Raw genomic sequence first — 15317 nt, 5'->3', positions numbered from 1 at the left:
GGCCTCTCTAAAAAGTAAGGCGATCCTCCGGATCACACCTACGAGTGACCGAAAGATCGTACAACTCAGTGACAGGCTCATTCTTCCCCTGAGCAGAACCGCTCATATTATAGTGAAAAGTACCCACTGACTAGCCTCACACAGGCTATGCCGGAAATCTTTTCCTTGGAATATGAGCGAATCTGCTCAGTGGTAGGGTGAGCCTGCCACTGAGTGGAACCAACGCTGAGTTGGACGATCTTTCAGTCACTCGTAGGGAGTGGTCCACGGGATCGCCTAATTTTTAGAGAGACCTTTATTTAAACAGCGCCTTGAGAGAGAGCTATTTGAGTCTCTGGGAAGAGTGTTCTCCAGCATGGCGCAGGTAGGTCATTGTCGGTAGATGATTTTCCCTGGGAAATGAACGGTTCTGCTAACTGATGGGGTGAGCTTATCACTCAGTGCAACCAACGCTGAGTTAACGATTTTTTGGTCACTCGTAGGGAGTGGTCCTGGGGATCGCCCTAATTTTTGGAGAGGGGCTTTACTTAAAAATTAGTTTCCGGTAAGGATGAAAATTAGATTTCGGGGGATTTGCCCTGAGAGTGCATTTTGAGTATCCGGGGAAAGGTTTTCCGGCTGGAAGATCTTCCGACAATCGTATGTAGTGCTGCGGGTGATCGCCCAAATTTCGAGAGAGGGGCTATACTTAAAAACTAGTTCCCGATGAGGGGAGCTTGGATTTCGGGGGGGTTTTCCTTGAGAGAGCATTATTAGTCTCTGGGAAGATTGTTTTCCGACATGGCCTGTGAGGGATTTGTCGGTGGATACTTTTACCTGGTATATGAGCAGCACTGCTCAGTGGTGGGCTGAGCCTTTCACTGAGTAGAACCAACGCTGAGTTGGACGATCTTTAGGTCACTCGTTTTGGATGGTCTGGGGATTGCCTAACTTTTAGAGAAGACTTTACTTATACAGTGTCTTGTTCGGCTGAGTGGGTTTAAGATTTCGGAGGATTTTGTCCTGAGAGAGCATTTTCAGTCTCTTTGGTAAGTGCTTTTCGTCGTTTTCCGTGAAGGACAATTTCGGTGGGTGCTTTTCCCTGGAATATGAGCGGTTCTGCTTAGTGGTGGGGTGAGCCTGCCACTGGGTGAACCCCAGTGGCAGGCTCCTCTCCTCTGAGTTGGACGATTTGAAAGATTCGTCCAACTCCTCTGAGTTGGACGAATCTTTCATTCACTCGTAGGGAGTGGTCCAGGAGATCGCCTAATTATTAAAAGACCTTTACTTAAACTGTGTCTCTGTCGATAACCAATGAGTTTGAAACAACTGTCAGATTAGTGGAACCTTATCAAAATGAATCAAAGGAGGCGAACATACGGGCGCTTTGAGCGTTCATCTCTCCTATAAGGTTCGTCCTGGGCAACTCGTAGTATGGCGGCGAGTGCATTCCAGCAAGCTCTCTGGTCAATTTTCGCACGAAACTTTTATAATTTCTGTATTCGGCTTTAAACGATGTTGAATTTAATATCCACTTAATTTATATAACCTCAGCAATATAACTACCACATGTCTGAATACACTAATGTACAAAGCACAATGCCAAAATATACTAAGATACGCTAAACATCGTATGTATTCTGTGCACACTACAAACTAAATAGATTTATATCATTGCAGTATAAAATGATAAAACTTATCTTTTGGAACAAAGAGATGATACCGGCTTTATATACACTGAAATGTGAGAACACAAAATACTACCAACAAAATACGTATGTCACTATGTAGCTGTGCTAAAATATTACTTAGATCTCAATTACAGGACAGCCATAAATACATAACGTGTAACAAGACCTCAGACAACTTATTATATCACATATAAATGTAATAATCACTACAGAAAGACCACACGTAGCTTTCCCTCTCACATATACAAAATATAAAAGTTCCTTTTGAATACGGGAACCTTACAAACTAGAATAGCCTGAAAAGAGCCTTAATGACATACTATAAATCAGTGGAGGTCATGACATTCCAAATTATCGTGTGTGTGTGTGTGTGTGTGTGTGTGTGCGTGTGTGTGTGTGTGTGTGTGTGTGTGTGTGTGTGTGTGTGTGTGTGTGTGTGTGTGTGTGTGTGTGTGTGTGTGTGTGTGTGTGTGTGTGTGTGTGTGTGTGTGTGTGTGTGTGTGTGTGTGTGTGTGTGTGTGTGTGTGTGTGTGTGTGTGTGTGTGTGTGTGTGTGTGTGTGTGTGTGTGTGTCAATTTTAAATTGTAATTTGTAGTATAAAAATAAACCTTTTAGTATATACAACAGACAAACCTCCTTCTTTGTTTGGAATACAATCAGCAACTTTTACTTTTGCATTTTCAGGTAACAATTGCAAGCGCTTCTATATCACCTAAACGGTGAACTGTCGCCATACGGCAAAATGTATTTAAAGCGATTATGTTATACGGCAGACAACAGTGGTAATAATACGTCAGAAAAAAAAGAGCAATGAGAAATTAAATTAAGCCACTTTACATGATACTGGAATTGCTTTTTAAGTATTCGATTTTAATATAAGAAATGGAAAAGGTACTATTAATAAATTAATTTGGAAATTCTGCAAGATCTCCTGCGAGAAATATCAAGGTATCACGTTATGTTATGTTATATTAGATAACATAACATAAAAAGAAAATGGACTACTTTGAAAGGAGAAAATAATTCAAAATTAGAAGTAAAGTAAATAAAAAACCAAAATTCTGACTTACATCTGATTGGAGTGGGTGTATCAGGCAGTGAAACATAAAAGTATCGGTAATCATTAAAGAAATAAATGACGGACTGTAAAATAATTTAATAATTTGGGAGCTAATGATGTCCAAGCATATTATATAATTAAAAAAGTAAATGGTGAGGACACAAGTACAAGAAACTATCTTCCCCTAGTCGAAATAATGTTCAGCCATCTTTATATAAAGAGCCTACAGCAACTGAGGTGAAAACAAATCTTCAATCGCATTTTCAAATCATTACCTTCCGCAAATTTCCGGTTGTAATCTAAAAGCACGCAAATTCACATACCTTTCTGGTATTTGCCTGAGTCTGCTCGTTGTGATATTTTACATACTCTTTGCAATCATGTTTTTTTTTTCATTGACAGTTTTTTATCATTATAAGACAGAAATTGGTTGTTTTCCATTTTTACTTCAATATAAAAAGCTACCCATCAAAAAACTCAACAAATGGAAAGTACACGTATAATCAGAAATCGTGATGGTCTGAATCAAGCATCGTAAGATAAAAAAATCTACATGTAAGTTATTATAATAATGAGAAAAGCGGCATATTTAATTAAGAAGATAATAATGTCATTCTCCCATCGTAAATAAAGTGATCTTCGATTTTAATGTTTTTGGTTTTAGTACCACTTTCCATAATGATGTGTTCAACGTACATTTCTAAATCAGATCCAATGGGATAAGTAGTATAGTTTCTCCTTATTCACACGGTCTTCTATGTCTGTATATTACGTGTTTTCTCTTGGTTTTTCAATGTTTTACGTGATGAAAATCCAAAGGTTTCGGAGCGAAACTTTTCTACGCACAACTCATGAGATTTAAATTAACTTCATTTGAAAAGTCCGATAAGGGTTTTTCGTCCTAGATGGAATCCTTATCTAGGTCATTTTAACTATATCACTGTCGACACTTTTTGAGTTACGGAGATCCTAATTAATTCCTAGAATCAAATAAAATGAAGAAATGTTGCAGTGTATACGTTTTGAGAAATCAAGAAAAATAACCCGAATGCCACCTTGGTCACCCCAGGCATCGGTTCCAACAGAATAATCTTTATAATACCGTCCTTGTACTTATACAGGGTGTCCCAAAATTCACGCAAGAAGTAATTTTGATAGAAAACACAGGTTTTTAAATAAAAATTGTAATTTCTTATTGATTCATAAAGTATACAGTATAGGGTTATGCATGGAATAGCATATCGGATAAATGGACTCCACGGCTTTGTTGACACATACACACCCTTTTGTCGAAATTTTCCATGACCGTTTTGCAAAAATGTGGCTGAATTTCGTTGATACAGCGCTCAATTTCCTCCTTCAAGGCGTGGGTGGTCGTGGGCTTGTTGGTATAAACCTTAGACTTAAAAAAACTCCAAAGAAAAATGTCCAACGGCGTTAAGCCACATGATCTGGGCGGCCAATTATTATAACCAAAACGGGAAATTACACGACCAGGAAATGACTTATGCAGTAATTGAATTGTTTCTCGGGCTGTATGGCATGTGGCACCGTCTTGTTGAAACCACATGTCGTCCACATCCATATCTTTCAATTTAGGCACAAAAAACTGGATTATCATGTCGCGATAGCGAGCAACATTAATTGTTATTGCCTTACCAGCCGCATTTTCGAAGAATGGACTGATGATGCTCCAGCCCAAAATCCACACCAAACAGCGACACGTTGTGGATGCATTTGTTTCTCAACAATTGCTCATGGATTTTCTGAATCCCAAATGTGAATTTTGTCGATTAACGAAGCAATCAAGATGAAAATGAGCCTCATCGCTGAAGATGATTTTGTTTGAAAAATAAGCATCCACTTGTTGTTGATGTTTCATAATCCATTCAACGTTGTTGTTCTTTCGTGTAGCGCTCCATTTTTAATAACCCTGAACTGTCACCTGTCACGCTGTCTTTTTTTTCTCGTTGGCAACACTTTACCTCACAAATGGCGCTAAATTTAAATCTTGCGTGAATTCTGGGACACCCTGTATAATTACAGTTGTTGACTATTTTATTATTATTACTCTTTCATTTACTTCAGTAAATAAAATTTTATTTATTATTTTGTTCCTCCTCATTTGTTTCTCATATTTTCCTAGTTCATTTTTCTTTCTACCATTTCTTACACCTGCAAGTTATCAAAAAATCAGATAACTCCTACTCCCGAATAGGAAGTAGGCGAGGCCTATATAACTTTTGGAGACGGAGTGGGCATTTCAATCTCCACTGGTTCCCAATCAGAGATAACTGGCCCAAGGCTGTCACTAATTAAGCGGTACGCAGTGAACAGAGGCGATTCAACAAGTATCGCCGTCTCGTAGTCCATAGCCCTTACACAATATATTTAACGTCTGAAATAATGTGGGTTCTAAGGTCAATTTTCTTGGGTTTACGGGACGAAAAACCCGAGTTTCGGGGAGAAAAATCCCGCTTCCCCGTGCTAGAGATGGACTAACTCGGCAATCCATCTTGAACTTCTGAATAGAAACATTTATTATTGTTACCTAAAGATGATGCATTTAATTTACTTAGAAGCATTTCTGCTTAATTTTAAATTTTTAGGTTGTAAAGTCTCCATGATCAGATATTTGGCGATATCCTCCTCTTTTAAATGATTTATATCTCATCCTACACTTTCGTGAAATTATTCATTTATTAAGTAATTATATAGCAGGATTGGACCTTGTGGAAAATAAATGTAACCTATAAGCTAAACTGTTTTTAAATTTAAACGCCATATTCAGTTACATAAATTTTTTCATGACAGTTTTTGCAACTGTGCATGAAAATTTTATTTCTGTATTTCATGCATAGAATACTTGATCAAGCAGAAATTAAATGATTACCGTTAACCAAACTGCTTTTTAATTTACACTGAATATCATTCTTTAAATGCATTCTTTGAAATTCGTTCGGACATTGTCGTGTAAACATCTGGATTAGTGTTTTGAATAATTTTTAATTTATGTGGTATGCATTTTTAAAAAAAGTACATTCAAGGCAATGCAGTTTTATGTGTACGACTACAGTAAAGAAAAGTGGTGTATATTTTTATACATGCTCTTAATAAAATGAAGAATTAAACCTACATAATAGGTTTTTCAAATAAAATTACGATACAAGCCAATAATGGAAGTCTACAACGAAAGGAATAGAATAAACTTCTTCACGTATTCCTAGGTTATTAAAATTTTATGATTGGCAGCTCGTATACATGCAGATATGACGTATCTTCGAGTATCACTTAATATTTCGTTCGACCCATATTTTTCTCTCAAACGTTTCATGCATATCATGATACTGCATTAAAGGTTGAATAATGTGAGCCAAACGTGATTTATGTAGTTGTCACAGTATTATTTAAGAGTATTTTTGAAAACACCAACCATCTTATCTGAGCTTGATAAAGAAGAATGACTTCCATTCCAATATGGCTGCAATTAACGGGATGGTTGATTGTCATTTTTGACTATCATGCGTGTCTCGCTAACTTTTGTAATAATCACGATAAACAGTTCTGTGCATGAGAGACAAATTCGATTTCTGCCATTATTCTACATTAAAATCTGCAACAGATATGTTCTTTGCATTGTGATTACACATCGAAATGACTGAATTTTTCGAATAATGCTTATTATTATTTATTCAATTACCTAGAAAACGCAATTCAGATCAAAAACATTTATCTTAACAAGTATTTAAATTACATATTCAGAAGTATTTTGAAATGAAAATGTTCACTGTGGAATTGTTTCTTTCATTAATATCTTAAAGTTTGCTGGACGGATCTTCATCTCAGCGAAGGAAAGAGAATGATGATGTCCTCTAAAGGTATACCAGTTAACACCGTTGGCATAACTCGAATGGTTCCCCTTCAAGAACAATCCATTGAGATTAGAACTGTGGCAACTGGTGTACCACCAGGCTCCATTGTGTGCCTGCGCACAACTAACTGTAGCATGTTGATCATTATCTCTATCTTTGGTGCTAAATTTATGAGTGTCATGTCCACTGAACGAGTCACCTGAAAAAATACCAAAAATTTAAAATTAAAGATCAAAACGAATTATAGAAATGGTCATGCATTCTTTATATCAGTGAAAATATATACTCTAAAACGTTGACCATTAGTTAAAGATTTCAGGCACAGAGAACCTTTCAGCAAGTTCGCAATAAAATACCATAATGGTGTTCAAAGTTTGTATAATTTTAGTTAAAATGATTACTAATTCAGTTTCATTTTCTTATATTGGTAGAGTTGCTTCAGTATGCAGATCTTCGGTAGCATATAAATCATTGTGTTCTATCAAAATATATTTAGATTCAACTCTCAGCGACTATTCGGATAGCTAATAGTTATTTGCTTACGCTGTACTAGAAGAAAGAAAATGTGAAATAACTTTCTCAGTAGATTTATAACAAACGTAATTGATTAAAAAAAATACATACCAGCATTTCCACTGTAGAACTGCACGTGAAGGATATAGTTGTATTCTTCACTCTCGATCCAAAACTGGTCGTAAACAGCATTCGTGGAATTACCATCGTAATCCTTCAAATCAAATCTAATTTTATTCTCTCCTTGATATCACAAAGCATGTATTTTATCATTACCTGAAAAAAAACAAACCTTTAAGCTAAGCTTAACATTTACTTATTAAGGAAGTTAAAAACAGACTTCCTAAAAATTTGCCGAGGGATAATAAAACAGCGGTTATTATACACACCTAACCAGAAATCCTGGTCAAGGTCTCCAAAACCATTTTTATATTCATTCCAAGTTCTGTAGAAATAATCTTGTGCATGTCCATAGTCTCCTCTTCTTTGAATGACCTGAAAGCAGTGAACGTCCATCATTAGCATTTTAGACACTTCACCTCAAATCATATTAATCGAGTCTGATGGTTGTTCAATCATTGGTCTTAAACACAGAACGTGAAACCAAATGCTGAATTCCAGGAACAGTTAACAAATCCAGTTAACAGTTAACAGTTTATTTAAGTGCCTAAAAATTCAAATAATTCCTGGAATCAGTCATTTGCTAATGAAACAGATTTCAAGACGAGTACGAACATATAAGTTAGATCGGTTTTATGTTAAAATAGTGTAAATAAGGGTTATTTTTATAAAAAAATCATTCTTAAAATTTCAGAATTATTTTAAGCGTGACTAAAGCAATATTTTAGTGTTTATGATATCATATTTTAAATAACACAAACGCATCGCTGAATGTTAATATTTACATACGAATAACACGAAATAACACACACACACACACACACACACACACACACACACACACACACACACACACACACACACACACACACACACACACACACACACACACACACACACACACAAACAGAGAGAGAGAGAGAGAGAGAGAGAGAAAGAAAGATCAAGATTAGCCATATGCATATCTCTTTCTCCAGTATTAGCAAACATTTCAATGGGAATATTTGAGAATAAATCCACAAAAAAACCCACAAACCTGCATGTTATAAAAAAAACCAGCTAACGCCTTTTTATTCCCGTATAGAGAGTATGCGAAGATACCTTCAAGTGATGTGAAAGAGGAAATGCAGGTTGACGTTAAGAACAACAATTATTTTTGATTTTATAGACCATCTTAACAACCACAGCCCCAAGTTCAAATTTTTGTGAAATAAAGTCTAAATAAAGCCTGGAAAATTGAAAATCTCGACACATATATAAATAAATTTAAAATTTAAATATTAATTAATATTTATTAATTAATATTTAATACACACACACACACGTGTGTGTATATGTGTGTGTGACCAGCCATTCTCCATAAGTATACATATATATGGAGAAGCCCACTTCGCACACTGACCTAATCGATCGGCCAAATTCCCAAACCATAGAGAATGTCAGGCCTGTTCTGATCATTTCGGACTCTAGCCATCTAATTCTATTGATGCCCAGAGACTGTTGACCACTTTTTGCCAAAATAATAAGTTACCGTTTTTCAATAACCTTTTTTTTGAATAAGGAAAGAGCTTTATTTCCATTCTGCACTGTAGAAAGTCTTTTATTTGAACGAGAATTGAAATTTGATGCTATAATTAATAATAATGATATTAACAATTTAATTGCAAAGTTACATGAATTTGTGCAATTCTTCTTAGATGAAACTATAGCATGGCTTATTACAATATGATAATTTTGACAAACGCTTTTTAGATTAAACTCTACTTGTTTAAAATTTGTCGAAGAAATACTTCCGTCTATTGAACACCTTTAAAATGAAAACCCTCCATTTTGATGAGCGTTTCTAACAGTAAACTTTACTTGTACATCTCCCAATTCGAAGAATCGTTCAATGGCTCGTTGTACCACTTGATTCAGTACTCTGCTCTTCTCCCTCAGCCGACGAAGCCATTATGTTATTTTACAAAATGAAACCGATGAGAAATAACATTCCTGGGATATCACAAGCCAGGCTACACATTCCTGTTCGCGACCCGCTAGCTCGCTGAGTCTCGTTGGGTATTGGACTTTGGCTGATCGCTGTGGCCAGTAAACCAGTCATGTATATAAACATATCATCTTCGTGTTACTTGGAAACCAACAGACTCGATGTATACCAACAGTTTCGTTGAAGTCGTTGTTTGTATTTTTCGTTTTTTTTTATATTTGCTTTATTTACGATGAAACCCAAATAGTTAGAGAATAAAAGGTAAAACTGTGTTTACCGCTTTCATAAGAATGTAATCGCTATTTCAATCGGTTAAAGCTAAACACAGTCCTCAGAAATATCCAGTAGTTTATAGGCTGTTCTGTGACTAGGGATCACTGACAAACAGAGAAGTCTAGTGGGCAATTTATCAAACTTCATAAGAACACACCAAAAATATTGAAATAGATTTAGATTGTGTATATGATTTAGATTTTGTATATGAAATGATTTGTATTGTGTATATGTGTTGAAATGTTTTCTGGCTCTAACCAGATATGCACAAGTGTGAAAACAACGAGCATATTTCCACAAGGAAACTGAATTACGACAATTCTACATAATGCCGCATTTGTTGTTGACATGCTAATCTTTTCCTGTTAGTAAATTTTTCTCTTGATATTATTTTAAATAATTATTTTAAGTAGCATGAAATACTAACTATCCATCCTCCTCCATCGGTAGTCATATCACAGAAGACATCAATACTATCTTTCACTACTCTGCTCCTCGGCCATATCTTGTATATTCCATTGGTTTTATATCCTAACTTCAATACCTGAGCACAGTCCATTGGCCTGGAGAGACAATGCGTTCCGTGCACTAAAGAAAAGAACAGAGGCAAAAATTTTAATTTTGTTATGAAAATTTTTAGAATGTTATGAAATTCCAGAATTCATTACATTCTTACAGCTTAATGTGAATTCCCACTTTTATCTGACATTGTACGTAACACCTATTTCCCTGTCCGGGAAATTCATCGCGTGGAAAATTCATCGTGGAGGAAATTCACGTGGACAACGTAAACTCATATGTCTGGCATATTTTGTGATTTTTTGCCGCCTCTTTTACCTAACAGAATTGTTTTTGACTAAGCGTATGGCAACATGTATCCAATGTATTCTGCAATAGTTCTTGATGGCATAATGTGTCATTCAATGTATGCTGAATTTTTATCTTTGACTGCGTTTACGTATTTCTTGTAGCGCCAGGTCTTGGAGAGAAGTCAAGAATTTTCACAGGTGTGGGGATTGAAGGCCTTCCTGGAAATAGGAATGATTCCACTTATTGTATGGGAAAAGGGGTCTTTCAGCACGAAGAGCGTACAGTTTATTTGGAGAGAGAGAGAACTTGTAAAGAAAATGTTCAGGGTTGGGAGAATGATGAGAATTATCTGTATTGCGCTGGATTGATGAACAACTGGATAGCAAATAGAGAATGGGAGCCGGTATAAATTATGAACATTCAAAGATTTCCAGGATAATACCTTAATTCTTTGGATAGCTACACTGCATGAAAGTAACATTTAGAGATAAATAATCAAAGAGGTCGGCTCAGATTATTTGAATTAGGAGAGATTGAAAGCATTAAGTAAAGGTAAAAAACTGTGGCAAGTGAATCGTGAGTCAGGATCATATCGAGAGAATTAAAGGTTTAGATGCTTCAATTATATAAAATAATAATAATAATATATTATGTCAACGTTTTCATTCAGATATATGAAATAGACTGTTTTATTTTGTGAATAATCTGTATGTGACAGGAAAAATTTGTTGTCATTTGTCTACTCAGTATATTTTAGGTTATGGATTGACGACTAAGATTCACACACCCATACATTATATAGGCCTGTGCCATTTATTTCATAAATGTCTAGATTTAAGTTGCATTTTATTTATGAAAATAGACATTTTGTTTGTCAGGACAACGTGCAAGGAAACATGCTAATTGCTACGACCTGAGAACTGAAAGATAACATGATTTACGTTTGGCAATTTATGTATAGGTTAAGAGTGCTAATTATTCCACACCGCTAGAATTCGAATTATTCCCCCCCTCCCCATATTTCTCATAACAACATTGTTCGCTGACCGACCAATTTTACAGCGAGGAGTTTCATTCTGGCTGCACTACTTACATCATTAAGTGAGATTTGTTGTTTGACCTGGAATGATGCACTTGAAAGAAAATGCATCATTTATATGAGTTTGTTGGTGGTAATTAAAATATAATTAGTATGTAAGATTATCTGTTATTGAACTTACGTGTTTCACATGTTTTCTCGGTGAAACATGTGAAAATTTCAGGGGACAATGCGCAAAGGAGAGAGAGTACTGCAAGTGATATGGAGTTTATTTTGAAATGTAAGAACAGACTGAGAACTTGTGGGCTGCACATTAAAACAGGATATAGAACTTCTGAAAGGTTAATAGAATACGGTTAGACGGAATTATTCATGGAAATTGAAAATGAACGCAACCAAGAAAGAGGTCAGAGCTAGAATGTTTTCTCTCTCACAGATTAGTGCGTAATGGGAATGGATTGACACTGGATGAAGTGAGTGCAGATGGTGTGAGTCAATTCAAGAAAAAGTATGACGTCGATAGTAAGTGATATGTGACCTCCCTTGATTAATCCCTGATTCCTAGAGGTCTAGAGTAGTATTAATAGTGGTGATATTATTATTAGGTAAATTGCATCTTATTTGCATACATTATACGAAACACTACATAAGTATGGATTTTTTCATTTTATCTTTTGGTTAAGTAGGTTTATTTCAGTTATTAGAATATTGTTCAAAACTTTATTTCCTTAATATTTTCCTAAGTTGGCTCTTATTTCCTTATTTTCTTCCCTATTTGACAATTTCTCTCTGTTTCTTTTGCTTGATAGGAAAAATATCAAAATAACAATAAAACAAATCATATAAAGAAAGCACTGGCCTGGTTGACAAAGTGGTTAGTCTATCCTCTCACCATCAAAAGGTTGTGGGTTCGAACATCTTTGTGGAATGGTTTGCTATTGTCTTTAAGTAGGAGAAGAAATTCATCGTCCGATGTAAGACCACTGGCCTCCTGTAAGAATCTTGAATTGACTTTAAAAAAATCCATGTTTGGTCTCAAGAGAAGGGTTTCCACATTACATATATTATCAGCTATGTTTGAAATATTTAAAAAGTTAAACTATTTTAATTGTTTCGGTCACTCGAAAAAATTAAATGAAATAATTTAAGAACTGGAAGAGAACAAAATGAATATTTCATTGTATATAAAACGTATACCAAAATAATTATTTACTTTTTAAGTATTTTCTTGTATAAAAGATCTCAATCCAAAATAAGATACAAGTTCTTGCATACCTCTGTCTAAAATATCATTCATAGAATTACAAGCTTCTTTCACTTTCTCTCTGGAACGATTGACTTCACATTCCATGTCTCCTGATCCGTATGCCTTAAATGTCATCAGTAAAGCAGTGCACACACATAACACTGGATGGTACGCCATCTATAAAACATTTGTATAAAAAAATACCTAATAAAATATGAGTTCATATGAAATCGTTCTCAGTATAAAATCTGGATTATATTATATTAAAAATCTATAAGGTTAAAATGAATCTTTTCTTCAATAACATATCTCAACCTTTCGTATTAATTGATAACCTTTTCAAGAAAGGAATGCGCAGTCGTTTCCTTGATTGCTGAATATATTTTTATCCTTTTATCGTGAAAAAAAAGTTTGTAATTTTATAATTACAAAAATCTTATAAATGCTAAAACGAACTTTAAAATATGCTAAATAAGAATAAGTGTCATAAACTACTACACAAAAGCTTATGAAAACAATAATAGAAAATTAAATTAGAATTATTACTAAAAATTATATTAAAAAATTATGATAAACATGATGCCTTGTAATTTCATATTCCCAAACATGAACACGTAAGTTCAATAACAGATAATCTTATATACTAATTATATTTTAATTCCCACCAACAAACTCATATAAATTAGATATTATTATATTATAGTATATTATATTACTAAAAATCATTGCCAGCTACTTAAGACCAGATTGGAAACAAGTGATTTTCAACCGAAGGCAAGTTATCTGTTGAGACTTCAGTTTAAGGTAAGACTGGGTCAATCAACAGCACAAACCAAATCTATTTAAATGGTGTTGAAAATCACAAAATTAATTAGTATGGTTTAAAAATGATGATATGTTTCTGCCTTGAAACAAGATTTCAAAAAAGTCCTAACATATTCTACAATGATTATTTCGTAATCTTCTTCTTCCCTAGATAAAGATATTTCTGCATATATATTTCCATAATTAAATAAAATGGGAACGAATTTCTTCTTTTTCAAAAGCTTTCTAACCAACCCGTGATGCGAACGTACTGAATGTTAATCAAGCTCTAATAAATTTTTCATGGATTTCGGTTCATCTAAACCTAAACGCTTGAATATATAGAAAAATATATATTATATTCTGTTGTTCATTTTTATAATCCTTTTGTTGAATAACATTTATAAATTCGATCGATTGTACATTCCTGGGGTGTGAATTGTCGAAGGTATTGAAGATCAGATACAAATTTCATTTAAGATGAAATGAGTTTGTAATATAATTAAAAATAGATTTGTTTTACTTTGCAATATAATCATAATTTAATTACAAATATTATGTGTAATGATTCATTATGAAATTAAATCAAAAAAAGTTAATATAGAAATTGAAGTGTATACCACTGCGAATTTCATTTCTTGGCGAGTTGTAAATTTTTTTCAGTTTAACCGGCAACTAAAACTAATTGTCGACGTGTATTTATTATTATAAAACAAGAATATCAACTCAAGTATAAAAGAGAAATTAACCAATGTTAACGTGAGCGCAACGTTTAATTTATAATTAGATCTACTTACTTTATTTCTTCTTTACTTCTCAAATATTCTCTTGAACATATGAAATAAATAGCAGAAGTGCTCAACACGCCCCTTCAATCTGTTTTTCTTACGCAAATTCTAACATTAACTCTACTGATAACATATAAAAGAAAAGGAAAAGGAACAGGAAAAGGAAGTTAGTTATTATTGCCTGTAAAAGGGTACAGTAGGCCTGAGAGTTGTAGAGTTATTAGGCAGAGTTATAACAATAAATTAATAAATATATAACTAAATTGATATTAATTAATTTATTAGTTCGAATGTTGTAATAAATATTTAACTACTAACTGAAAAAATATAAGCCTTTTTCCAATTTTTGGTAATTCGTATTAATAGCTGTACTTTATTGCATATTTTGGTGTATGATTGATCGGAACTAAATTGGGATTTCTGTTGAGAAAAGTCAATCGTTAATCTCTTGTGACTCTTTAATACGTGGCAAATTCCCACCATTAAGCAGAAGAAAAACAGATAGATAGAAGACCTCGTATAAGATTTCGTTGCAAATCTAACAATAAAAGCATAGAAAAAAAAGGCGTTAAGCGTCAGTGAATTAGATATACCAAAGGGATTTAAGAATATTAAGCAAGAGGCAATGTCGATAAGTGAAAGAAATTCCGAGTTATCAGAATCTAACCAACGAAAGGGTGTATACTTGAATTTTGAATTCCTATTCAAGTGTACACTCTAGTTCAGCTCAGAAATTACTATATATGTAATGAATTCAATGAAAGCAGACGATCTCTGCAAGCCGAACACACAGTAACTGAAATGGAGTCATTTCATTTAATGGCATAGGCGATAACAACAGTTAATATATTTGCATTGTCAGAGAATAAAACCTCAACTAAAAGATGTGAGTGTTTCGTAGAATTTGCATTCCAATTCATCATCGTTGGATATCCTCGTCACAGTATCCGGAGGAACTCTGCTACAGCATCCACATTTGCAAGACCAAAACTCTGAAACGTCATATGAAGCATCACGAAAATATTACATGTGAATCTTTATGTTACCAGATTTCTGATTGAGATATTTCTTCTGACAATTTACACCTCAATATAAGCTTCGGGATTGAAATTACCATTTCTTTCTCCTCTACCCT

General features: G+C 34.3%; 1 protein-coding gene across 1 annotated transcript; it reads right to left on the bottom strand.

Moving 5' to 3' along the window:
* Nucleotides 1-6412: 6412 nt before the first annotated feature.
* LOC150103327 (techylectin-5A-like) lies at nucleotides 6413-14264 on the bottom strand. Its single transcript, XM_090397721.1, has 6 exons — nucleotides 14192-14264; nucleotides 12620-12767; nucleotides 9923-10083; nucleotides 7505-7610; nucleotides 7227-7391; nucleotides 6413-6801 (listed from the first exon to the last, which is right to left on the bottom strand). The coding sequence occupies exons 2-5, from the start codon at nucleotides 12765-12767 to the stop codon at nucleotides 7366-7368; spliced, it is 441 nt and encodes a 146-aa protein (XP_090253847.1). The 5' UTR covers nucleotides 14192-14264; the 3' UTR covers nucleotides 6413-6801; nucleotides 7227-7365.
* Between the last annotated feature and the right edge of the window lie 1053 nt (nucleotides 14265-15317).

The sequence above is a fragment of the Typopeltis vanoorti genome, chromosome 9, assembly GCF_054136105.1.
Source record: "Typopeltis vanoorti isolate ZY-2024b chromosome 9, IOZ_Tvanoo_1.0, whole genome shotgun sequence".
Classification (NCBI taxonomy): domain Eukaryota; kingdom Metazoa; phylum Arthropoda; class Arachnida; order Uropygi; family Thelyphonidae; genus Typopeltis; species Typopeltis vanoorti.
This window is presented reverse-complemented; position numbering and strand designations above follow the sequence as displayed.

What these genes read in the sequence shown, in the direction of transcription:
- LOC150103327 (XM_090397721.1), bottom strand. Translation starts at nt 12,767, where the DNA reads ATGGCGTACCATCCAGTGTTATGTGTGTGCACTGCTTTACTGATGACA. An exon ending in GAATGATATTTTAGACAGAG is followed by an intron (nt 10,084 to 12,619) that starts GTATGCAAGAAC and finishes TCTTTTCTTTAG; the next exon opens with TGCACGGAACGCATTGTCTC. An exon ending in CCGATGGAGGAGGATGGATA is followed by an intron (nt 7,611 to 9,922) that starts GTTAGTATTTCA and finishes CACTGCTTTCAG; the next exon opens with GTCATTCAAAGAAGAGGAGA.